Source organism: Myiozetetes cayanensis, unplaced genomic scaffold (assembly GCF_022539395.1).
Source record: "Myiozetetes cayanensis isolate MyiCay16 unplaced genomic scaffold, myiCay2020 scf5-8, whole genome shotgun sequence".
Lineage (NCBI taxonomy): Eukaryota > Metazoa > Chordata > Aves > Passeriformes > Tyrannidae > Myiozetetes > Myiozetetes cayanensis.
Window position 1 is genome coordinate 24,250,345 of NW_026087742.1, and position 26,221 is coordinate 24,276,565.

The 26,221-nt window shown below is 46.9% G+C and overlaps 1 protein-coding gene across 1 annotated transcript in view; it reads right to left on the reverse strand.

The window, feature by feature from the left end:
* The window catches only part of CASQ2 (calsequestrin 2), a 37,899-nt gene that overhangs the window by 8,465 nt on the left and 3,213 nt on the right, over positions 1 to 26,221 (reverse strand). The window contains exons 2-10 of the mRNA XM_050333276.1: positions 15,574 to 15,658; positions 14,271 to 14,371; positions 11,956 to 12,067; positions 11,042 to 11,115; positions 10,446 to 10,576; positions 5,557 to 5,602; positions 2,734 to 2,788; positions 1,942 to 2,042; positions 1,477 to 1,551 (exon numbers count right to left, since the gene is read on the reverse strand). Coding sequence (XP_050189233.1) covers positions 1,477 to 1,551; positions 1,942 to 2,042; positions 2,734 to 2,788; positions 5,557 to 5,602; positions 10,446 to 10,576; positions 11,042 to 11,115; positions 11,956 to 12,067; positions 14,271 to 14,371; positions 15,574 to 15,658 — 780 coding nt within the window. The remainder of the gene's footprint in view (positions 1 to 1,476; positions 1,552 to 1,941; positions 2,043 to 2,733; positions 2,789 to 5,556; positions 5,603 to 10,445; positions 10,577 to 11,041; positions 11,116 to 11,955; positions 12,068 to 14,270; positions 14,372 to 15,573; positions 15,659 to 26,221) is intronic.

Here is a 26,221-nt window from a genome sequence, read left to right on the forward strand (position 1 = left end):
TGTCCAGTACACACTTGCTGTCCCTCTTTTTCTGGGGCGATACAAGAGAGAGGATGTGGAGGCTGGAAGCAAGGTCAGTGGTGGTGCCAGAACCAGCACCCAGACCCAGACATTTGTCCCAACTCTAAGTCCCTCTCTGCTCTCTTCTAATGAAATATCAAGTTCACATATACTGAAATTTCAAACACAAAGCCAAGCACCAATTTACAAACACTTCTGCAGTGGAGAGATTTCTGCTTCCAGAAACTCTTACATACCCCCACACGTTCATTTTAAAGAGGTTAAAACACCCAGCTATCGACCATCAAAAATAAACTCAGGTGATAAGTGAGCCAGGCTGCAACATCCCGCATTATATGCTCTCTGATCATCTGGACTGTTATGGTCAGATTGAGGAGAAAATAGTTTCTCTCTGTAGTTGTGTCAGGGCTGTGAAGCATGTTACACTGCACTCAGCAAATCTCCTGAGATCTCTGCTGGTGAGGGTCAGATGGGTCCCTCTCCCAGCTGCCTTAAAAACTCACAATGTGTGGGCAACCTGACATCAGTCCCAAGGCTTGCTGGCTTGAAGGCAACCATAGTTAAAACAGTAGCTGCCAGAAAGTTGGCCCAGTAACACAGCTGTGAGTACTGAGGGTGCTGGGGGTACCACCACTACTGCAGCTATGCCGAAGCAGCATTGCCTCTGCAGCTCTCCCTCTACGGTGCTGCTGGCTGTGGGACGGTGTGGAAACCCTTCACTGACACCAGGTATGGCTCGGGTGGGTCTTCTCTTCCTACTCAAATCCTCCAGCACTACCTGCATGGCAGTGGCTGAGAAGGAGGAGGGCCTGGATGAACCCCAGCACACTCTCTTTACCACAGCAGGATCCCTCGATTACCAGTTTATGCTGTACTTTTATTAAAGCTGTGTATTTATTTCATTTTTTTCAAGCTGTACAGTTTCTCCCCATCATCTGTTGGAGACCATTTTTCCCTCCTACGCTCAAGCTGTGCCATTCTGCTTCTGCAGCAAAAACAACCTCCTTTTTCTCCTCTTCTCTTCCCTAAGCATGGCTTTCTTTTCTCCCTACAGACACTTTTCCTCCACAATCCCACACAGGCTGTCAGAGCAGGGAATGAATAAAGGTTCATGCTGTGGTTTTGGGGTGGAAATGTGAGACCTTGAAACCTAAACTGTGCAAAGCCCTAAATCTTAAGCCACAGGGGCTGTTCCTGTCCTCAGCAAATGTAGTCTGTGTGTGACTTGGCAGCAGAAACACACTCAGACCAAAGCCCTGAAGCCGGACATCAGAGCTGTTATGAACTCCACTGCTTGTGGGAATGGTGAGGCCTTCACACTTTTTCCCAGGGCAAAAGCCTCGTCTACCTGTACTTAACAACAGAAATCCCACTGATTCCAGTGGATCTCAAGTCCCATCCTTTCTAGCACCCTTATCTTGGGATCCCTGGATTTTCTGGGCGCACACTACTCACATCTGTGACATTCACCACCCCGATCTGTGGTCTGAACAAGTCGATCTTGAAGGTCTTCTCCCAGTAAGTGATCAGCTGCAGGAGTGAGAAAAAAAAAAAATCAGGAAAAGATGATTGCAATGCCCCCTTGCACTAGTTTAATCAGCTGGGCTGTTGTGTGAGGGACATGCATTGACAAGTGCATGGGAGAGAAGAGAGATTGAACACAAGCTTGAGCTGCCACACCTGGCAAAGGAAAGTGCCAGCTCTGGGGATGTTCCCAAGATAACACCTTCATGGGAGGTGGACGCAGAAGACTCAAACAACAAGCTCTCAAGGGGATTGCCTGTGGTCCAGTTTCCTATCCTTCCCTGTACCAAATTCCCTGGGCAATTCCTGCACTTGTGTGTGCACATGCACACCCACCCTCACCCTCACCCCATTCACAAATTAAACCAAGAAAGGCAAGGAGCCTCTGCCACTCACCAGAGGAAAGTCATCAGGGTCAATCCAGACAATGCTCAGGTCAGGATTATCGGTGTTGTCCCTGGCAACCTGCTTCAGGATTTCCAGGAACTCAAAACCATCTGAAATTATACATGAAGGACTGTAACTCTCTCCTACAAACACACAGGCACTTTTTGCTTGTGGGGTTTCCAGCTTCCCTGGCTCCCCTATGCACACAGGAGTTGTTTATAGTTCTCATTAAAATGCTGTCTCCCAGCGCTTTATTTTGATAATAAAGCTTTTAATTTCAGGCATCCTCCACGGGTATTGAAATTAGTTACACATGAATTAAGTCTCATAATCCTGCCGAGGAGTGGAACAATGTCACTATTTTCTTGTGATGAGGGAGGAACTGAGCCCCCAGGAGGCCAAAACATTTCGACATGTTGATGGCTCTGAGAAGCATTGATGTCACTGCTTTTCAGCAGTTTGTGGCCTCTGGTTTCCCACATGCCTATCACACACACAGACCTAAGCACTTTCCCAGATTCACACAGCAAGATGGATGCAGAGTTAGGGAGAAAATTCTGGTGCTGGGTGGAGAGGATGATTTTTTTTTTCCCAGGCAGTCATCGATTTATATCCAAAATTTGAATGTCGGCTAGCATGCCTGCTAGCATAAACACCCAGAAGCATCCTGGCTCCCCATCCCATCAAGCTGGGGATCCCCATCCTGGCCAGGGTGCTGGGCTCCACTGTGCAAACAAAGCACAAGAAAATACACTTCCCTGAGGCATGGAAAGTTACACAAGGAAGAAAATAGCCTCTTACCTGGGTCATCTTCTTCAGCGAAGGCTACGATGTGGATACCCTCCATGTCATCCTCCTGGAAACAACAAAACCATTACTGATGGGCCAGAGAGAGAGGGCAGAGTCCAGGCAGTTGCTGGAGATTAGGAGCAGTGAGATGCCTTCAAACAAACAAGAAAATTGCAAATGGAAGCTAGACTGGAGCCCCACTGAGACATCAGAAATGGGAGCTGAGATGAGGCTGAGTCATGAAGGTATTCAGTTTTGAAGTGGGTAGTTCGGGTAGTGCTGAAACTCTTCTGTTAAGAATGATGCATGTGCACTATGATAGCAAAGGTGAGGGAGCTTCTGACATTGTGGGGCGAAAGTTTGTCTGCAGAGAAGGTCAAGGGCTCTCTAGCATGGAAATATAGGCTTCCCATTCGTGCCTGAGGCCACTTACCCTCCTCAATTTGCAGATCCCGGGGGATAGTTTACAGAGAAACAAGTATCTGCCACCATACTCAGTCACAGAACATGCTCCTCGGGGGCCAGCAAAGGAGGTTTTCTCACAATATAAGAGGCAAGGTGGCTCATTTGGGCCCCTTTTGGGAGGTGAAGGGTCTCTGCTTTAATTGAGGGTCTCTATGAGCAGTGAGAAGAATTGAGTAGGGGGCTCATTTCAGGGCTCCGATGAGTGGAGGACAGAAATGACAGCCTGCTAGGCTGCTTTTCTCCATGAGACACATGAGTAATGGGTAATGATATTGGCAAAGGCCAATGGATCTGCCGGCCGGTTCATCATCCGCCTGCTATGAATGTCATCTCTGAATTATCCCGTGGATCGGTTTCGCCTTCCTCACCCGCTGTCGGTCCTGGTTTCCATTTCAATTGGTTTTAATGCAAGAAAAAATTCCCATCTAAATGCTAATTTCTTTTCCCTTCTGAGCCCAGAGGTGACAAAGCCACCATCAAAAACTGAAAGGGAAAAAGCCCCTGAAAGATTAAGTGGAAAACATTATCTTTAAAAACAATAGTGGATGCCGAGCCTTTGTGGATGTCTTCAGGGAATACATTTTCACTGGGACATTCTAGGCAGATTTACTTGGAATTCAGATGACTTAGAGCTGGCAAAATCTACACTGTTAGTTTTTCTTCATATTTGCCAGCAGCATTGTCAGTCACCAAAATAAAAAGTATGTCTATATGCCATATATATTTATATGTATATGGCTACATAACATAGCTCTGTTCTGACCTCCAAGGCAGTAAACAAAACTGGACTAACTCCAGTGAAGGCATTGAGCATGTTGTCAACTTCCAGTGAGATCAGAACCCAGCTCTCTGTCTTCTGTAGGTACGAGTTCCCTGCTCGTAGTGGAGGCAAGCTCTGTATTCCCAGGCTGCTGGTAGAGAAACGTCGCACCGCTGTGAATTCACGCTTTTCCTGAGGCTAATTTAGAATATGTTCAGTTTGAAAGTGAAACCACTGCATGTGAAATTTGAGTCTCACTGAAGCTCCGTTAAAAACCTTGGAGGGGTTTCAGTGGATCTTGGGAGCTATATTCTATACAGAATCTGTGTTTCAAAACAAAATGAAAAGCTATCATGGCTAAGTGACTCATAACTCCTGATTCAGTTTTATTACCTCTTTCCTTCTTGTATTAAAGACTCCCAAGGTTTTTGCCACTTCGGAGTCTCGCAGCGCTTCATGTTACACAGCCAAGCAAGGGGACATCTGAATATGTTGTTATAAATGTGTCAAGCCTTTTGGAGGAATGACTGCATCTTCCTTAGTGTCTGTAAAGCACCTGTTCAGCTTTGTTTTTCAGTATTCATCTGGGACTTGAGGGTCCCTGACTAGCTTTTAACATCATATTCATTCACAGTGAAGGGATAATTTGTTATACACATTTTTTCTTACATTTTTCACTCTTTCCCTCTTCCCCAACCCTGCAGACCAGGAGAGTGATCTGTGTGTGATAGGGGCTAAATTGCTGGTTAGTTCTTTGCAGTTGCTGATTTGCAGCTTGCATACACCATGAGAAGTGCAATCAATGCATGATTGGCTTTGAAATCTATATAATTAACTGTACTGCCTTCTCTCACTTGCATTTTGAATTGTACAACTGCTCTGTTACTTTTACAAGGACTTGTGGCGACAGGATGAGGGGGAAAGAGGGTAGATTTAGATTTAGGAATTAGGATTTAATATTAGGAAGCAATTCTTTGCTGTGAGGGTTGTGAGACACTGGAACAGGTTGTCCAGAACATCTGTGTATGCCCCATCCCTGGAAGTGTTCAAGGCCAGCTTGGATGGGGCTTTGAGCAATCTAATCTGGTGGAAGATGTACCTGCCATGACAGGGGAATTGGAACTAGATGATCTTTAAGGTACCTTCCAACCCAAACCAATCTATGATTCTATGAATTTCCATGAGACATCTGTACAATCCCTGTAGCTCACCCACCCAGCAAGCAGGCCACTGAAATCTTCCCACTACCAGCACTGATATCCGTTAGCTGAGGTGGAGCATCCTGGGGCGGGATGTCTTCCACAGCTCTGTCATGGTCCCTACACAGGCCCCACACCTGCCTGGCAAACTGCTTAGCTTTCTCTCTTCCATCTGTGGAGCAAACAGGACCCGGCTCAGCTGTCCACCACTCTTGAGCAAAGAATTTGAGCACACTGTTTGAACTTGGGCACTAGGCATCACAGCCAGGGCCTCCCCTTCTTCCCAGAAGAGAGAAAGTAGCTTTGCGAGGAAGGAAAGTTGGTTTTGCCCAGCTAGGCACTGGAGCTGGGCAGCAGTTCCTTGTTGGAAGTTGGCAGGGTACACAAGGCTTCCCGCCCACATGTGCTTACCCACGTCTCAAACATGTCCTCTGGGCGCAGCTTCCTCAAGGTGGCCCTGAAAGGAAGATAGAAATGCTCTTTGAGGACATATCCAGCACTGTCACATGTGATGCTACCAGAAACACAGAAATTGTCACCATGGCACATTTCACTGTGGCTGGATCTGGATAAACCACATTTTGAATGTAAGCATGGGGACACTGTAGGTCAACTTATGCTTTTATTTATGGTGATAAAACCCTGTCCCTGGCCTCACTGGAGTCACTGCAACCACTACTCGTGGCTGGGAAGATGAGATGCCTCTCTGTACTGGGATGTGCTGGTGAATTAGTCTTACACATGGCAGATTGTTCCATCTGTGCTGAGAGCATGAGGTGACCCATTCACTTTTGTCTTTCTGTTCCTGGGACATTCCTAACAGGCTTTGTCTCCCTTTTCTCCTGGTTTTACTCCAGCATAATTTCAGCACAGAAATCCCTCCAACCACTGCTGAAGAAAATAAAACAGAATAACCTCTGTGAAGAGGACTTATATTCTAATAACCACTGACAAGAAAACTTAAACTCTAAAAGTAGTCAAAGCAAATTTTTTTGAGAAGTAGTTCATAAAGGACCAAAAAATTAAGAGTAAATATTTTCAGACACGTCTGTAGCAGGAAGCTTCTCAGACAGCCTGGCAAGCTGAGAGTTGACTGTGGTGTTAAGGGGGCACCCAAGGAACACAAGGCTGTAGCAGACAAGCACAAGTCATCCTTTGCACCTCTGCTTGCTATGACATCAGGTGTTCAGGAAGGATCCCCCAGAAGAGCAAATCTCTGTGGCTGACCTTCCCCAGGACCTGTTGCAAAGAGAAGTGTCAGTCTATGAGGTTTTAGAATAGATTGGTAAAGAGAGTTGCAGCATGTTGCCAGAACCAGGTGACATAAGTGAGATGTGTAACCTGTCACTTCAGTTTGCCCTGCTGTCAGAGCAGAGGCAACAAGAGCATTTTACAGACCTTCCTAAAGGACCTGAGCAGCCACAGATCTGGAAGTGTGACTCTGTTATGGGCACAATGCTACCAGCAAAGTCAGAGCTAACAGACCTCTGAAGGAATATAATGTGATTGCACAAGAGCCTTTAGGAGGAAAGCTGTGGCTATGGAGTTCCCAGAGCAAGTCAACGAGTGGGGAAAGGTATGCTGGGGAATGTACTGAATGGCCTTCAGAGACCCATTGGACAAGATCCCTTATTGAAGACTCTCTCTAAAGGGAAACTGAGCTGCAGGTAGATCAGAGGAGGAGATCCTCCTGTGCATTAATACCATTGAAGGGTGGAGGTGAATGTTCAGTTTTCATGACAAAGGGAATTAACCAACTAAGATTCATAGCATATTCTTTGGCATGATCACATGCATAACATATTCTCATATAGTCTGAAAAAGATGGGAAATAGGGAAGATGTCAGCATTTGCTTATCTATCCAGTTCTCTGATGACCAACAGAGGCCTAACTATGAGGTGATACAGAGGGATCTCTTGAGACATGAGTGTCTGCATGATAAACAACAATCACATAGCAAGTAACACACTTGCAGAAAAACAGTCCTGATTATACAGGTGCAACAGTGGGTTCTAAATTAGTTGTAATTAATTATTGCCTCTCAGGAAAGGGGACCAGTTGTAACAAATTGAGAAAGCATCAACTCCAAAGGAAAAAGGCAAAAAGAAGGTTACAAACAGATGGGAAATTACTAAGGAGAAGGACATATCATACCCTTACAGCAATGGAGAGCTACACTGTGCACCTCCACAGCGAATGTATGTGTAGTTCTGGTCATCCCATCACAGAAAGGACATGAACAACTGGAAAAGGCACGTGGAAACATAGCAGTGATGAATTGAGGTGTGGAACGACCTGTATTTCGTGAAGATTAAATAGGTAAGAATTCTTTATCTTGTAAAGGAGGTGACAGAAGAGAGATTTGGCAGAGTGTCTAAAAAATCGACAATGGTAAAAAAAGTGAATATCTTAGAGCATGGCACTAATAATGCCAAGGTCGTGGGTTTGATCCCTGTATATGCCATTCAATTAAGAATTTGACTCAGTGATCCTTGTGGGTTCCTTTCAACTCAGAATATTCTGCAATTTTCTCTCTAAAGATTACCTAAAGTATTAGTCATTGTTCCTCTTAACATAAGAGTTAGTAGGTGTCCAGAGAAATTATTAGGTAGCAGGTATAAACTCAACAAATAGGAATGGTCTTTTGATGCAAAGCATAATTCAGCTGCTGAACTCATTACAATTAGGTACTTTCAACATCAAAATAGAAATAAGGCAGAAACTACCATAGAAATTGAAGAAATAGCCATTAAGATATACAATTTTTGACCCAGCAAGTCCTCTCACTGTTGATAGTCCAAACCTAGAGGTTATATCAGGTGAATGCATATTACGTATTTAGGCATATGTGTAGCTGGCTTTCAAGACACTTACCCTAAGCTGTTCTCTGGGAGAAGAGCTTGGAGAAAGGAAACTCAGTGGAAAGGATTTGATCACACCCACATGTACTGATTGCTGTGTTGTTGCTCAGGATACTTCTCTATGCTGGAAGGAGTGAGGTAACTGGGATTTTGTAAAGTAAGAGGGAGCAGAATTCAGCCCCCCATGTCGCTACACCACAATTGCAGAGAACTGGGAGTCCAACACCAGCATTTTGCATGTGAAACAGGTATAAAACCAGAGGCCTCTTGCAAGTAGAGGAGCTACCATGTAATTTGATTTTGTGCAACTGGGAGCAAAATCTGGGCTGAGACCTTGTAGTCACAGTGCCTGTCACCATGCCCAGATGGACACCCATCTGCTGGGCAGCCTTGGACGAGTCACCCCCCCACACTGAACACTGACTTCCTGACCTGCTCAGGAGAGGATGAACTTTCCCACCACAGGCTGCAGCTGCCTGGAGAAGCCTCATCTGGGAGGCTGTGTGTGGATTTCTCCTGGGCATCTGCTTCAGATCCTGTCTTGAGGCTGCAATGGAAGCTCAGCAAATCCCAGTTTCTGGAGGAAGTGGTAGTGAAGCCTGCCTGGGCACAGCAGTGGGGAGCCGTTTTTGGAAGGGCTGTTTAAGGCATGACAAAGAGCCTGGATACTGCCGATCAGTAATAGGTTTCCCCATTGATGTGGCATGGCTCCTTTAGTGGGATGGAGAGGTGGCAGTGGGGCGTTGCACCTTGGAAGAGGGTTAGTCCATGCCTGTGAAGTGAGAAAGTCTGCTGTGTGAGGGGGAGGAGGCCAGTGGTCCCCTATTCCTTCCTGCAGAGAATACTCTGCCAAATTGCCTACAGGGCACCAGCACGTGGTAGCTGCTGAGGTTGCTTAATTTTAGTCTACAGGTCTGATCATCTCCATGTCTCACTAATTCCCACCTGTGGCTTTAGGTGCTTTAGGTGCTACTGGTGGCGAGGCAGGAAGAAGTACTTCTGCTCTGAGAGGCTCAGCATTAACTGCTAGGAACATATCACTGTCACCCCAGAGTTCCTCCCCTGCCATGGCAGCCCCTTGGCGGGTTTGGGATTTCAGGCATTCAATTTTACAAGACTCCTTTTAATTCTCTTCTGAGCCTTGGCACTTGCAAAATACATGGCCCAGCCCCTTGATCCTACCAAGCACCACATAGCATCTTGAAATATGTAAGACTTGGGGGCATTCCACTGCAATTTTCTGCTGGTGGAGAGCTTGCCTTATTAGGCTAGCATTTAGCTGACTGTGCTTAATCAGCCTCCTGATGCTTCTGTTTGACAGAAAGAGCTTGGAAAAAAAAGATGAGAAGGACTGAGGTCAAGAAGTCCCAGAGGTCAGCAAAATGAATTGCAAGTGCACGGGAGATAGAGGAGCCTTTCATATTTCAGAAAAAGCAGAGATCTGTTTCCAAGTCTGGTGAGCTGTGGATTCCAAAGATGATCTTCTGTCTCTAAACTCCCTGTGGGTGAACACAAACCTGCAGCTGAGACCAATTTGAGATCCCCCCTCTATATCAATGGCCCTGCTTTCCTCAAACTCTGACCTGGTCCCTTGAATGTCTGCTGGGAAATGCAGTTGCAGGAGCAGCAGGTTAACTGTGCTGTTATCCTACACGGTGTTTTTAGGGGTGTAAAAATACAGCACCTCATAGATAGTTGTGCCCGTATATTTAACCTCGCCTTTTACACGGGATCAGCCTCTCTGATGACTTCCAAAACATTGGTAGCTGAGTCCCTGAGCAACTGTGCAATAAACCTGATTGCAAAAAGCACGGAGCCTCCACAGCTCCTGCTGGGTTGATCAAATGCTGTAGCTGCTCAGCACCACTGTCACATGAGGCTCAACACAGCCATGACAGCAGTGGCAGCCTCTCTGTGCCCTTTGTCAGCAGGAGTCCCTTAGTCCATCGCAGTTCCTCCAAGCTTGGTCTAAGCTAAGAGCCTGCCTCCAAGTACATCTGACATTAGGAGAGGAATATAGCCATTAGTGACGCTGTTTTGGAGAAGGATGGGACTGGACAGATTTGGATTTGACTTGAGAGGCCTTGGAGAAGATTATCTTCTATACAGACCTAAATTAAAAGCATGGGCAAGTAGGGCAAGGTTTCCACTCTCCACTCAAGCATCCCAGCTTTTTTTTAAGGAGGACTAACTAGGGAGGAGGAGAAGGCTGTGTTGTCACAGCCCCATTGTAGTGGGCTCTGATTGCTGTACAGATACTTGCACCTCTGGGAGTAGCAAAAAAACAACCACAATCTCAAACCTGGGTCAGCAAATCATAAAAAAGGTGGTCATCATGCTAATTTTTTTCTGAGAGAGTTGCCCTGGAGAGGCAAGGTTGCGATGACAGACACCTTTACCCATTTTCCTTGTTCAGGAGCATCCTGTACACTGCATACCTTCTGTGCTCTTTCACAAATTCAACCAGCTCCTCTTCTGTGTAAGGCTTATCAGGGATGTGAACAGGCTCATCCATAAATGGTTCATAGAAGTCCACCTCATTCATCTTCAGACCTAGCTTCTTGGCAACCTGTGACAGTGCAGATAGTCAGAGATGAGGGAGACTGATGTGCCTTTTTGCCTACCCAGAGTCTCTCCTAGTGCCAGAGCTGAGGTCAAGGTGCTTCTTCTCCCTCAGAGTGTGCACTCCTAGGGGTAGCCCACAAAACAGAATGGATCTTTCCTTGGTTAAAAACCCACTGATGCTCTCCCCGCTACTGGTGTCAAGCACTGGAGTAGAGCAAAGCCAGAGTCAAGGTCCCACAGACCTAGTGGAGCTGGTTTCCAAACCCACATCAGGACCTCCCTCCATGTTGCAGAAATGGCCTTTTATCTTGTGACAGAGCCAAATCCCAACGTGGACACTGATACCGCAAAATACAGGAACACTGAGAATGAGAAGCTGGAGCCAGATAATAAATCTGGGAACATCCTGAGCTCTCAGAAAACAGGTGGTGGCATCTGTGAGCTCTCATTTAGGTCTGTGGGTGCTTACCCCTTTGTCAAAAGTAGCAAAGAACTTGATGTACGGCTGGAATTGTTCGGCAGCTTCTTCAAATGCCTTGAAATCTGGAAGGAGAAAAGGGGAATGAAGAAGATGTTTCACAGACAGCTGACCACACTTTGATCAGCACAGAAGGCACCAGGGAAGAACAAATGTAAATTATTGCAAATTCCCATAGATGACAGCCCTATGCTTCTCCCACCCTTCCAGCGTTTACACAGAAGGACCATTTCAAGTGGAGCAACACGCTGCGCAGCTCCACAGTGCTCAGGAAAACTGCAGATCCCAGCATGCCACACTTAACTGTGGCTGAAAGCAGCAGCCCTGTGAAGCAGGTCCAGTGGTAGTTCAGCCTGGGAAATACATGGAATTGCTCCAGCATTAGTGATTGCTGCCATTCCCTAAGCAGTCACCAAGCATTATTAGGCACGCTTCTCCTGCTGCAGGAGGAGGGGAAACAAAGTGCAGGAACAAGGTATGTTTTAACTGTTACTGCTAAGAGCACAGTGCTGGGTTCCAGCCTGGCAGGAGATTTTTACAACAGGCTTTTCTCCTCACTTCTCTTCAAAATACTTATTACTGAAGTTCCTTACCCAGTGTAACTGTAACCTCAGATGATTTTGGGTGAGGTAAACTTACTTTACTTCAGGAGCCCTGGATTATGGCATTCTTCTCTTACCAGCAGATACCTTGCAGAAGGGTCACGGCTGTTGGTGTAGGAATGGGCTCATGCGTAACACCAGCAGAAACTTGTCTGCAACCCCACCTCATCCTCCATCAATGTTCACACTGTCACACCCTGCCATATACTCCTAACATCCTTAATGTTCATGCAGAACAAACAGTGCCCAGCCCCCTGAGCCCCCAACCAGGCTCTAAGCCCCACAGGAACATATTCGTCTTACGTTCAGAGTCTTCTCCTTTGAAGTAGCCGATGAGTTTGATTTCATCATCAATCTGGTCAAAGGCCTGAAGCTCCAGCTTGCTGTTTATGATCTCCACAGGGTCTTCTAGCAACTGCCATGACAAATGCATGTGATAACGCAGCAATTTGCAGCACCAACCTATGCCTGTCAGGCTGCACAAGCAGCCTCAGTGAGGAGAAAGGGGTCACCCAATTTCTTCACTGTTGGAAACTCTAATTAGTGCTCTCTGCCTTAATGTGAGGAACCAAGAGATGCAGGTCACCTTCAAAGGGAGATGTTAGTATGTTCCCTGCATAGGTGAAAGCGTCCAGAGGGAGGCTGATAGAGGACAGGGTAACCCAAATGGATGCTGAGGGACCTGCTGTGATGAGAGATGAGGGGCAGCAATTGCAGCTGGCTTTAGGGAGGATGAGAACAAGGAAGAGCAATTGAAAGGAGCTGGTATGAACACTATGAGCTTCTATAAGTGATACATACATACTTATATCTATATATACTTGTTTTCAAGTGTCATTTGGTGGAAGAGTTCATTGCAAAGAACTTGCTTTTGAAAAACATTAAAACCAGCTCACTGGAGGGTGGCCAAACAGAGGTTTGGAACAGTGGAAAGTCTGGATGTGAATTTTCCTGGCTGCTCCTCCGATGAAGAATGGTTTAAACACAGGCTTTGGCCCCACACACATCACAGTGTTGATGAGGAATTTGGAAGACCTATCTGGCACTTTAGCCTTCCATTGATTCAAACTTTGTCTCTGTTTTCTTAACTAGTCACTGCTGGTGAAAAGATTCAGCACTGACTATTTTGCCCAATAATACTGGTGTAAATCAGGTGTGTTTGCACTAGATGGAAAGAAAAACAGGCAGGCCACTGTACAGCCTACAGAGGAGGAGAGAACCTCTGGGTTTCTTTTTCATTTCAGATCAGGCTGCTGAGGGACCATGTGCTTGGTTTTATTTCCCTGCTTTACCTGCTATTACCCTGCCAGGTATTTTCTCTCTTGAGTGAAAAATGCCCAAACAGAAATCCTTGGTCTCTTCTTTTTCACAAAACATGATTTTTCAGTGTCACACCACAAGGCATAGCAAGCAAAACCTCATCAAGCACCTTACACTGCACTCCCTTTGAGCAATGCTCTGACATGAGGCTGTGCCTCTGCTACCCCCACAGCAGTATGTGCAGTTTCTTGCTGCCATAGTGGCCTGAGCCATGGGAACCAGGGATCCCACTGTTGTGGGGTCATGGCAAAGCCTTGCCCTCCTGAGTGGGGCAGATGCCCATTTCTGTCCCTGAATCCACTAGCATGTGTTTTGGACAAAGCACCTGATGCACACAGCCACAGACATTGTCACAGGAGAGCTGAGGTTCTACGTATCTGTTTCTCTTCCCTGGCCATGCTTCTCCTCACCAGCAGCCCTGCACCACAGGTGACCATGTAGGCAACCTGCAGCCCTGGGAAACAAACACTGCCAGCTCCACTGCTTCCCTTACCTCCCTTATCTGCATTACTGCATGGCTGCGTTTAAAGGAGTCTCATTTCAAAGGAAAGCCAAACCACCACAAAAAGTTTTCATTACAAAGCAAAGACCATGGTTTTGGACTGTTGCCTCTGCTAAGAATAAAATGTAAAAAAAGAGAAGTGCAACAGATTGATGGGGATTCAGCACCTCTTTTGCATTTAAGCACAAAGGCAAGTACATCATTGTGACAGTGCACAGAATGACCCAAGGGCACTTAGTCCTAGAGTCTTGACCTTCTTTCACTCGTGGCAGTGCAATTTGGGAAGTTGCCTGAAGAGACATGATGTTGTATGTGTCTAGAAATGGGAAAATAGTTTGCAGCATAAGGCTTTTTCAATGCACTAAGCTCTTTTTAGTTGTTCTATAAGAATCCTACTTCTTGGATATTCTTTTTTTGAAAATCACTTTTCTTTAAAAAAAATAGTGTGGAAGACTTTGCAAATGGCAAAGTGTTTGCACACCAACTTGCTAACTGAGGTGGGTGATCAGCAGTCAGTTATGTGGGATTGTTGCTGACTTCCATTCAAATACTCCATAAACAAGAAAGAGGGCATAATGTCTGCAAGATATAAGAGGCTGGTAGCACATAAAGATACTAGCTTCCCTGTGAACTCGTGGTCAGACAAGTACTGGGGAAAACGGCAAATGCCATCTCTATCAGTGAGTAGCAAACAGATGGCATTTCAAATAGATACATTTGTGTTTTTTAGCAAACTCAGTATTTGCAAGGTCTTCTCTGAGAGGCTTTATCTAGCTCTGAGCTTATCTGTGCTTACATCCAAGAGGAATTCCACCAAGACATCTGTGGCCAGTTCCCCATCAAATTCGATCAACCGCTCATCCTTGAAGACATAGAGACTTCCCTCTTCAATCAAGCCTGAAAGAAGGAGACAGGAAACATAATGTGGTTAACATGTCACTAAAAGCATTTTTACTGTAGAGTACCTTGCTTGTTATTCCAGCAGTGCTGTCTGGGAAAATGCAATTGCCAGTTCACTGTGTTGGTCTACTTAGAAACAACCTGGGCAATCTCCTGACTGATGGAACAGGAACAGACGTCAGCCAGAACTGCGGCTAACTTCTTTCCAAATGTTGAGCTTTTCATTCAGGTCACAGTTTGGCCTCCTCTGGAAAAATTCTGTACCAGGAACTTGTTTTATCTTGGCTATCTATCTTATAGTAAATACTGGGCTCTAACTGACAGCTCAGATTTTAACAGCCTGTCACTATGGAACGGATTTTCTTGAGGTTTGTGCTCACTGTCTGGAGAAGGCTGGACTATATGAACATCAACAGTGATCTGAAAGTGAGCTTCAAACTGTCTGAGGTTTATCTGGCCTTGGCAAAAGGGTTAGAAACCAATGGGAGAGATACCACAGACAGCAGGGGCCCATGTGAATGCAGTATCACTGCACTGAGGATGGAGTGCCACTGCACTTCATTGGAGGCTCCAAAATCAGCAGCATTGTCCTCCTGTAATGCAGGACAGTAGGGTACCACAGGCCAAGGTGGTTGGTAGTTTGTTCCTTCTTAGAGGAGCAGAAGCTCTTATCTTTAGTTGAGCTCCCACTGCCACACACAGCCTCTAATTTAGGCTGCGGCTCCCCCTTTTGTTGACAGAGGTCACCCTGCCATGGGACTGGTGACATTTGGGGACCTGTGTTATTTCCCTGTGTGTTCTGGTTCTGCATCACTGTGTCAGTCATGTCTCTGTGTAGGAAGAGCATGAAGTTACTCCATAGCATCTTTTTTACTGTTCATGCACAGTGAGCTGTGAGCTTATATCTTGTCATCATTACAACATGAGTTGCCTTTCTCTTTCACTTGATTCAGTTTGGTTTTGGTACAGGAAGGTTTTTACTGAAAGGGTCTTTCTGGGTTCATCCCTCTCACCTGCACTCCCCCCACTCCACTTGATCGTGCCCTTGGTGAGGTGGGCAGGTGGTCAGTGTGCAAGTGCCATCAACATCCTCCCCATCCTGGTAACAAGGATTTGGCTGCCCTCTATGGGGCTGCCTGTTGGACATCAGTCCCACGCTCTCTCCAAGCTATTCCAGAAATATCAGACATGAGACTCACCTAATTTTTTGGCAAGTTTGGCATCCTTCTTGGAGTCCACCATCCCAAAACCGATGCTTCTGGGCTCCAGGACCTGAGCTGCCAGCTGTGGGAGGAACCAGAGAGCCCAACATTAGCAGCATTGACACCACAGGGTAGCTAAAGGGCATCGTGCCCCGCTAGCATGGCATGACAGACACAAGTGACCCATATTCTGCTTTTGAACAGCACCAGTGAGTGGGATGTGTCACATGCTGCCTCTCTGCTGAGATAACCAGAGGTCACAAGGGTTGGGTTTCTTCCCATTGTGTTGCAGCAGGGATTTGCTGGCACTGCCACATGCTGCTCACAGCTGTTTGAGACTGGCATTGGGAGAGGGCTCCTGATTGAACCAGGGACACTAAAGCAGTGGGCATGGCTGGAAGAAAGACCTGTATTATTGACACAAAGCAAAAACTGTTTCCTCCTTGGTGCTTTGGTGGCCTCCTTCAGGGGAGTGCAATGTGTGGGCACTACCAACATTTTAACTCTTGAAGTGCAGGTTGCCAGGCAGCAGTGGATGCAAACTGGATGGGATGCAGGATAGTGCAGCATCATGTTTCTTTTATGCATGCAATGGGATGGCCAAAGCAGGCTTGCTTTCCTATGAAATAATTGAAGTTATGTCTCCTGTCCAGGATTCAGTAACACCCCACATCCTGGGCCCCTCTTTTAGCTAAAGAAACGCATCTAGTCCCAGTCATGCTGGTGTTCACCTCTCACAGCTTCTCAAAACCACTGCCCCCTGTTCCCACCATTTTTGACGAAGGGGCCTCTTGAAGATATCGAGTTCCTGCCTGTTTTGTGAAAATAGATATGTGAGGAAAGGAGAGAAGCTCTGCAAGGGCCCCATGGTGGGAGCAGCCCCGGGTGAGACCCTGTGAATTCCAGATAGGCTCCTAGAGATGCACTGACCCTGGAAAATGGGTCCACTTACGCACCAGGTGACTGACAGCCCCACTGCAAGCAGGCTACAGACCATACAAGGCGATAATGATGCTCTGAGATCAGCAAGCAGCTGTAAGAGCTTCTTCCTCCTCCCTCTCCCTTCCTGCTCTATGAACGCCTCTGATGCTGATGGTCTTCTTGCTGTTCCTTCTCCCAACCCCACCAGATGGTGGGGGATGATGGAGATGAGGGGTCAGGGGCCTCTGGGATAAGAATGTCCTTATTAGGGCACAGCTGCCAGTGCTTGGCGGCAGGAGAGGGGCAGAAGAAAAGCCATGGCCAGAGAGATAGAGGGCTGATTTATGAGGAAGGCCCCCTGCCCGACCCATTTCAGTGCCCTCCTCCAGACTCAAAGCCAGTTTGAATGTCACCCAGCAGCGCTGCCACTGCAGCCGTGCAGCCCCTTGGCTCCCTTGCTATAAATAGCTTCTGTCTGTGCCCGGCCACTGCGGGAGTGAGCAGCAATTAAAGGCGTCGGGAGTCAAAAGGGGTGGGGCAGCTAAAGGGGTGGGGCAGCTACTTCGCCTGTGCAGTGGGATGTCATGGGGCCAGCCAGCTCCCTGTGCCGTCAGCACCCAGCCTGTCCCTGAAATTCTGGAGGATAGTGGCAGATACCCTGGTGATCAGGGCTCAGGGACCTTGTTTGAGCAAAGGGGAGTGATGAAGAATGTGATTGTTTCCTCCCTTCCAACAAATACGCACCCCCAGGCCTGTCCCAAAGCTCTCCAGGAGGACATAGTGTCCACCAACCCCCACAGCATCGCTGCAGCCTTGATCCCCCTGCAGCTGCCTGCCCTCTTGTCCTTAGGGGGACGCCATGTGAAGCAAAAGGGGTGCTTCTGTTACACAAGCAACAGGCATCTCAATGCTCTTTACTTGCTCTTTACCAGTGCTTTAAAACAAGGGTAAGGCTTCATGTTCAGGGCTTGTGCGATGGACATTGCCTGAATGGGGCAGAGCACTGATTTGTGTTTGCACATTCATTGATGAGGCGTATGAGCACTGGTTTGACTGGTCTGGCATCCCATTTCCTGGCTCAGGCCACGGCTGTACATCTCAGAGCCCTGAGAGCAGCTGGTACCCATACTGCAGTGAGAGATGGAAACCTCTTGTGAGCTCTCTAGACATCTCCAAGCGAGCAGTGGTGAGAGAAGATTCCCCATTATGGGGATCTGTCTTTTCTGGACAAAGGGATGGAGCCTGTAGGATCATCAACTTTCTGGGACGTTGTCAGCATGCTTGTTGGCAGTTGTGCATATTCGGCAAGAGATTTCTCAGAGTCAACGCTTGAAGCTCTGGCTGCTCTGTGGCCAGAGGTAAAACACAGAAAGCCCAAGGGAAGAAGACTTGTTCAGTCATGTCCACTCCAGTTAATACTTAATCTAGCTACTTAGAGTTATGTCAGCCATGTGCCAGACAAAGTCAGGGTAGTTTAAGCCCAATAGTTCTTAACTCCTGCACACAGGAGGTGGTTAGGATTTCTTGTGGGTGTTTGAAGAAGGTCAAAAATGTGCAGAAAAGCTGCAACACCTGCTACAGACAAGTGGTTGGGTTGATTGCAGGAGAGGAGGCGTTAATCAGAACTCATGTATGTCAGTATGTAGCTCACACAAGGTAGGTCTTTGGATAGGTGTGGGCGTAGCCATGTAGCTGTGAGCATGGGATCTTGCTGGGAAAGAGTGAATGTGTCAAGAAAACATGGGTGATGTGATGAAAGCCTCTTCGTATGAGATTGTGAGAGTGCTCAGTAGCCAGAAATGGCCACAGTAATTCTGGAGGTGTTCCCGTTGGTGTGGCAGGGCTTTGTGTGACTGTGTCTAGCAAGACTGTCTCTTGGAGGTGTGTGTGTTGTGGATATGAATGTTTAGAGATGTCTCTCTGAAGAGGCTCATCCTGAGAGAAGATGTGCAACAATGTGTGTATACAGGAGCATGAATGTGTACAGGGGGTGTGTGCCTGGGGGTTATGTTCGCATGAGGCGACAGAGCTGGGAGCCAAGCAGGCACCCTGGCTCCTCTGCTCAGACCTTCATGCGAATGAAACAATGAGGAGAGCAGTACAGTCTGTGCTCATCCTCAGAGCAGTGTGTCACAACAGGGAACTCTTTGTGTAACATGAGACTCTCTTTAGCTCTTTCTACTCTGGTAGTGCCTGGGGTCAGGAGACCTTTGCAGGGTGTCAGTACCTACACGGTGGCTTTTGAAAGTGCAAGCTATGCAGGGCCTTGCTTTCCCTGCTTTCCACTGAAGCAGGTGAGTCTGACCAGTGCATAGGTGAAGATATGTTCCCACACCTATACTTCAACCCCATAAGGCAGCAAAACATGGAGTATGCCAGAGGCACAGTAGTTTGGCTAGTTGCTCCCTACTCATTACAGTATCAAGCATTTATATATCCCCTTACAGTATTTTCTGATTCCATAATGCTAGTGGGATTTGAATGCAGATAATGTTTCTAATCTTGACAATCCTCTTGGCTCGGGACCTTGGGTCAGAGGCAACTGTAATCTAAGAACACAGCCCCTCCTCCTCCCACTCCTCCTCCTCATGCCTTTAAAATTGTACTGCTTGAAGTCTTGGCTAGCCAGAGGCCTTGCCTTTGTGTCAGCTTCTATAGTGAGTAGTTTAGCTTCAACAACTGCACAGGGAGATGGAGAGTAGAAACTGCCCTGCAAGAAGTGGACCTTACTGATCATGCAATCCATGGGACAGAGCAGGAGCTTTGGGCAAGCAGAGTTGGCTGAGAGGATGAGCAAAGAGCCCAGTATCTTGTAGGCTCACATCTCATGCACATTTTACAGCCTTCCTCTCATGTGCATGAAGTCTTTGCCATGCATACTTTCTAACCACAGGATCACAAGCTGTGTCCTGTGCAGCCTTGGGAAAAGAGGTGTGAATTTGGGAGCATACCTCCTTTCTCCCACATCCCTCAGGTAAGAGGCATACTTGAATTTACATAAGCATGAGGGAGTGCACCACCCTCTGGGACGTGCAAGAGGTGCCAGCCCAAAGTGAAGCTTGAGTACCACCAAGTAAACAAGAACCACCTCATCTTGTATGGTGTCAGCAGTAACAGGCACTCTGAATAATGGGTGTGGAGAGACACAACTCCCTGCCGAACATCTCAGCTTCACACCCACTGTACCTATCTGAACTCAGGTGTGACGCTGGGAAGCTTTTGAGATTTAAGAAGATGCACAGGGTCATTCTGAAATCCTAGGTTGTACAGCAGCAGATATGTCATTGTCTGCCTGACCATGCTACTATTGCAGCTACAGACAACACTGATTGTGCCAAACCTTGAATTTAGAGTCAATTTTGCTGCTAAATGGCAGATAAAACCCAGCAGAGAGGGTTTACAAATGGGGATGGGAGGAGTGGCTGTCTCAGCATGGTCAGTTTTCTTTATGAAGTGGCATTCTGATATTCTGGCCTGGATTTTCTTCCCACTTCTCTAGCACCTGTCTGGAGCTCCCACAGACAGTAAGGCTCAACTTTCTTAGCTGCTCAGGCTGGGAGACAGGTGTCTGAGGCATGTGGGTGTCAGAAAGGCAAGATAAATAAACTTCTCTTAAGCACGGGGAGCTTTCTGTTTCCCTATCTAGGAGTGGAAGAAGAATAAAACTCTAGCAATGTGAGATGAGCAACAGGAGATGATGAGGAAATGTTCCACAAGCGATCTACACTTCTCTGCTACTCTTTTTAAAGCTGCAGTTGATGTTGATGGTCAGAAACTGATTGATGAAATGATGATGATTTTATATCCCAAAATGTTGGGGTTTTATTTTCAGAAACAGTAGGAGGAGATGGCAAGTGTCTAGGGTATTTCCCCTGAAGTTTTGAATCTTATGCAGGACTCATGCCTTCAATGCTATAGTTGGCTTCTCTGGTTTTTAAGCCAGTGGACAGTTTCCTGGAGAGCAGAGGGGGTTATTTCTCCTTCCTAATGCTGTGCTGTCTCCTCTAGCATTCCCTTGCATAACACACTAGTAATGTTTCAGGTTCTTCCATAATTCAGGCTGGTAAATTAGAAGTCCTGAAGTATCGTGATGATCAAAGAGCAGGGCCAGAAGCCTGATAAGCAGTTGCCATTAGAGAAGTCAATCTGCTGGCAGTGAGGACTGAAGGAGAATTGTGTTTCCCACCTTCCCACACATTTCCACCACCTGAGCTGTTTGGAGAGGTTGAACCTGCGCTCCTAGGGATCACTGCTCCTTGGACTAAAAGGCAAGTGTCTGTATATGGAAAACCCAAAGGTCACTCTCTCAGAGGTGGCTTTCACAGGTAATGCTCCAAAAATGCTGCTTGGGAGCTTCAGTTGCTGCACAGCCACTCAGCACAGTTAGACATACAATGTGCTCTTTGGCTGCCTTGCTAAAGGTTTCACATACTTGGGGCTGTATTTTTATCTGCTGCTGGCATCCCTAATTTTAGCGAGCTGTAAGCCAAAGCACGGCCCCCTCAGCCGTGAACTAACTGAGGCTGATACCTGTGCCACCAAGCACCCATGGGTGCAGGGGCCACCTGCTGCTGCTCCCAGCCAGTCCTCACTGGCACTACATCACAGATGTTTTGCCAACTCAGCTGTGCAGCTCGTACGCCAAGGGCAGATGGGACGTGCGTGTGTGCACGCATGTGCTGCCCCAGGCTGTGGGGTTTGGGATTGGGCTGGGGGCACACCCTGCTAACCTCCCCTTTGGCAAAAGGGAGACTGAAGGTGCAATTTGGGGGCTGTCTCTGACAAAAGTGAGGCTGTTGCTGCCTTATTGCCTTTCTGGCCTCAGAAAGGCTGCTTTGGAACTGACGAGTGGATGCGGCTGTGAAGCCTATGCAGGGCACAAGCTGGTTCCTTTCATTAGGTGCTGGAGGAGGGAAGCATGTTTGGTATTCAGTCCATTCACCTACGCAGACCACTGCCCATGTCATTCCTACGCCTCCAGCTCCCAAGAACCAGTCAGATTTCTCCAGTTTCTGACCAAGTGGTTGTAAGCTAGCACCTCTGAAATCCCAGAGTCCAGGATGCTGTAGGCGAGAGCTGGGAGCTCCAGTCCTGCATCTGCAGGAAGGATTAGTGAGGCAGGACGCTGGGGGAACAGAGGGGTCCTTGAAGCAGGAAAACCTTTTACCCAAGGAGTGAGCAGAGAAAAATAAGAACTGAGGAAAGCTTTAAATATACACAACCCTTTTTGCACAGGGTTTGAGATGTCAGAGGTCTGCTAGCTGACGGCAGTCTGTCTCCTGCCAGGGCTGGACAGGGTTCCCAGAAAAAGGACATATCATGTACGGCAGCTGGCCTTCAGCGGAGCTGCGTCAGAGAGCACACAGGAATGAGCACCATCAGCAGTGCTCAAGAGGGAGCACTGACCCTCCTGGGGCGCCAGCGAGGGGAGGAGCGACTACCTGGGAATTGAGTTCTTCATCGTTTCTGCTTGCTCTATTTCCTTGGGCAAGTTCTTTTCTCATGTATGTAGGTAAATCCCAATGTGCAAAGGCGAAAAAAGAAAAAAACTTGGAGCTTGCTAGACTTCTCCTGAGCCATAGATTTCTTGCCTGGGTGCCTGTTATTTAGGGACAGAGGCTGCAAAAGGATATCTTTGGTGATCAGACCCATAATCATGTCATTCAATCTCTGTCACAAAGCGGTCAATGTCCATTTAAAACTGGTTAGACTGTTCTCCCCTTGAGCCTTCCTCCTCTGGTGATTAGGGACTTTGTAGTTCCAGACTTGTTTTATTCATAGACCATTTGTCCCTAGGCTTTGAGTTTAAATAGCTCTTCTCTCTCCCAGGTGTTTAAAGAGAATTATCATACCCCCTTTCCATTCTCCCCACAAATTACACTCAGGCATGAAGGAAGGGCAGTCACAGGCTTTGATTAGTTGAGTTTTAGATGAAGGGCACTGGCAGACCAACTTCTGGATTAAGGTCAGGGTGGGCGAGCATGGCATGGCCAACCATATCCAGTCTGCCCCGCAGAGCAACAGCTGCTCCAGCCTGCGGACAGGATCCTGAGAAATGTCAAGGTCCGGGGTGGAGAACATGAAATGATAACTACAGACACCACACACGTGCACTGAGTAGGCGAGTATGAGCTCAAGCTAGCCCTCGGGACAGGCAAAGGAAGAAATTCACTATTGTGAGAGTGATGAGACACAGAAACAAGTTGCCCAGAGAAGCTGTGGATTTTGGAAATGTTCAAGGCCAGGCTGGATGGGGCTTTGAGCAACCTGGTGTGATGACCCACCCGTAACGGGAAGTGACACCTGGTCTAGTGGAAGGTGTCCCTGCCCCTGGGCAGGAGGGCTGGAACTAGATGATCTCTAAGGTCCCTTCAAATCCAAACCATCCTGTGTTTCTGTGAAAGGCACCTCATTGTACAAGAGCGAGACTCTGCCTCCTGGGAACCAGCCCAGCAGAAAGGTGCTGGGAAACCTTGCTGGCACTTTCTGGGGAAGCTGAATAGCATGGTAGGATGGCCAATACCAAAAAGGATTGACTTTTCAACAATTTCCCTCAATTGCATTTCTGAAGGGAGGAGTGACTCAGAAGGAGCCTCCATGCCTCAAGGTCTTGCAGGGAAATGGTCTCAAATTGCACCAGGGGAAGTTTAGATTGGATATTAGGAAAATAATAATATTAGGAAAAAATTCTTCACTAAAAGGGTGGTCAAGCCCTGGGACTGGCTGCTCTGGAAAGTGGTGGAGTCAACATCCCTGGAAGTACTTAAAAGACATGTAGATGTGGCACTCAGAGATATTGTTTAGTGGTGGGCTTGGCAGTGCTGGGTTAATGGTTGGACTCGATGATCTTAGAGATTTTTTCCAATCTAAATGAATCTATGACTCTATGGCACCTACAGAGGTTGTCTGCAACAGCTGGACAGTGATAAGAGCTCATTACTTCAAGACCAAGGAAGCCTGCAAAGACTAAGCAGACTTGGCCTTGCACTCTGTGAGCAAACCAAACCCAAGCTAACAGGGGTCTGCCATGTCTCCAGGGGACATTTGTATTCTTTAGATCCTGGGATTATAATTGCTCTCTTCTCTAAGATCTGATGTCAGTACAATCCTCTCTCCAATCATAATTTAGCAGATGAGAGAAATGCCTTTCAAAGCACAGTTAAGGTTTTGAAAGTGGTCTCTTATGCTAAATGCTGCTCATGCAGACAGTTCAAACTCACTACTGGGAACTGACAGAGGGACTTCAAAGAAAGAAACATGGCAATGATAGGTAATGGAGCCTTGGAAATTATTTCTACCACTGTTATACAGAAAGATCAGGTAACATAGTTGTCCCTAGATGTCAGTGTGCCCATCTGTGAAACAGGGAGCTCTCTGTAACTTGTTTTTGTGACTGGCATATAAGTAAGTGAAATCCTCCTGGGTGCTGTTGCTAAAAATCAGTATTGTGCTGTCTGTTGATAAGCTGAGACCTACTTAAATGGCTTCAAATGGTAAAGTAATTGGTGCATGCTTTTTTCTTTTCCTTCCTTCCTTATTCTTTGCATTAGCTTACTTATAGTGGAAGCCACTTCTTTAGTAGGCACATACCTCTTCTCTTACCACTAATCAGACTGGTTTTTGCTAGGGCAGTTCTCCATGAACTTTCAGTCCAGGGTCACTGTTGCACTGAAGAGACTAAAATATCTGGGCTTGATGAGCCTCTCTTTTTTAAGGATATTACACATGCACACAGATGGCAAGGGAAGAATGACAGGGAAGCCAAGACTGAGCAAGTTTCAGCAGAGGAAAGAGCTTCACAAGTGCAAAAGGAAAGCCCCTAACCCCACTGCTTGTTATTCTTGCTACAAGATTCCCTAGAGACAGGCTGGCCCACTGGAAGGTAAAACTCCCTATTTAGGAGATTCAGAGATGAGGAGAAGGGAGAAGGTCTGAGAAATGGTGGTATGAGACAGGGTAAAGTATGTTAGGGGATATACATAGAAGGAAAGCAGAACTGGTATTTCTCAGCTTCACTGCTTTGATCTTTTCCTCTCTTGACCCTTTTTCATTAAAACTGCGACCCTTTAGGACAAGTAGCTTTTTCTCTTACTTTCCTGTTAAATAATTATTGTGATTGCTTGGCTGTTTTGTCTGCTTCTTCACTGTGCTCACCTCATGAAGTGTGCAGAGCTCTTGTAAAAATCACCACAGATTAGGAATAGGCACTATTCACTCTGGGACTGCCTGGTTCAACCTCTGCACTGGCCTATATGGAGGATTTTCCCCACTCAAGATGCAGGTGTTCTCCAGTAGCCTGTGGAGCAGAGTGGAGTCATAGGAGAAAGGCAAGCAAAGGAGAAAAGTCCTTTAACCTGAGCTATGAAACAGCCTGTGCTCATGATATCCCTGTCCTGGGTTGTCTTAGAGCAATCCTTCTCCAACCCCTTTCCAATCTAGCCAGAAAACAGTAGGCATCTCCAATCATTGCTTTGGCTATTATCCTGATAGATTAATCTGACAGTCCCTAGCTTTCCCACTGGGACCTCAGGGGCTATCCCTGGAGCTGTTGTCATGCACAAAGGATGACAGAGCAGCTTCTTTTGCTCCCGGGGGGGGTCAGTTGTCCCTGGATCCTGTCCTCACCAGGTGGCACCCAGCAGTGTAGGTGGCAAGAGCTCTCAGGACTGCTCCATGATGGTTTCCAACTTAGAAAGGCACCCTGGGCTGCATGGGAATCTTGTGATGGTTCCCAGTGCACCTGGGTGCAGGGAACTGAAAACCCCACGTGCTGTGCCAACTGTGATATCAGCCTGGTGACATCATCCCTTTTCTGGTGATAGTGAGTGTGGACCCTGAGCTTTGGACAGCGTCAGTCAGTCCTGCATGCTGGTCTTTTGTTTTGGGAAGGAAATATTTCCTATCATATCGCTTCTCAATCAGCTGTTCATAGTTATAGTTTGTTAAAGTCCTTAAATAACTGCTTAACTTTACTTATTTGCTGTCAGGTTTTCAGTTTTATTTCTTAAGTATATGAGAACCTTGTGTTTCTTTTGTCACTCCCCTGAGGTCTGTCTGTCAGCTGCCTCCCCTAACAACTTTACTGGCTATTGGCCCTTTTGAACCAAAATTTCCAGAGTCAGTGATCTCATATGTAATAAAGCTATTGCAAGTTTTGTGAAGAGCAGGGACTTGGAAGGGAAGAGGCTGAAGTGCCCTGAAAGAAGGAAATGTTACCACAAGAGCTCAAGCCCCATAAAACACCAAAGGACCCAGTTAAGAGACAGCCTCACATGCTCCTCACTCCTGGGAGAGGCCCCAGTCAGATCTTGTTACTGACGAGCTACATATTTCAAGGAAACCGTGCTGCATCTCTCCTGCTCTTTTCTTGGTGTCTCAGATAATTCTTCAGATCTTTGTTCCTTGGGATTACTCGTTTCTTACAAGGTGCGGGTGGGGGTTTTCTGGACTTAACATTCATTAAGCCCATTCGCTTCTGTGTGCCCACCCACACATGTACATCAGGCAATATGATGTAACAACCCTTAACCACCCAGCTCAGACCTTTGCTTGGCTCCACACCTCCCTGTGTGTCAGATGGAAGCTCCTAATTATTCCTAATGATGGAGACCAGTGCCATTGTATGAAAGCAGGACTAAGGACATGATGTTTTCCAAGCTGTCCATGGAAGCAGCATGTCTCATTGTAAAACAACAGGAAAATCGTCAGTACAGTAAGATGGAAA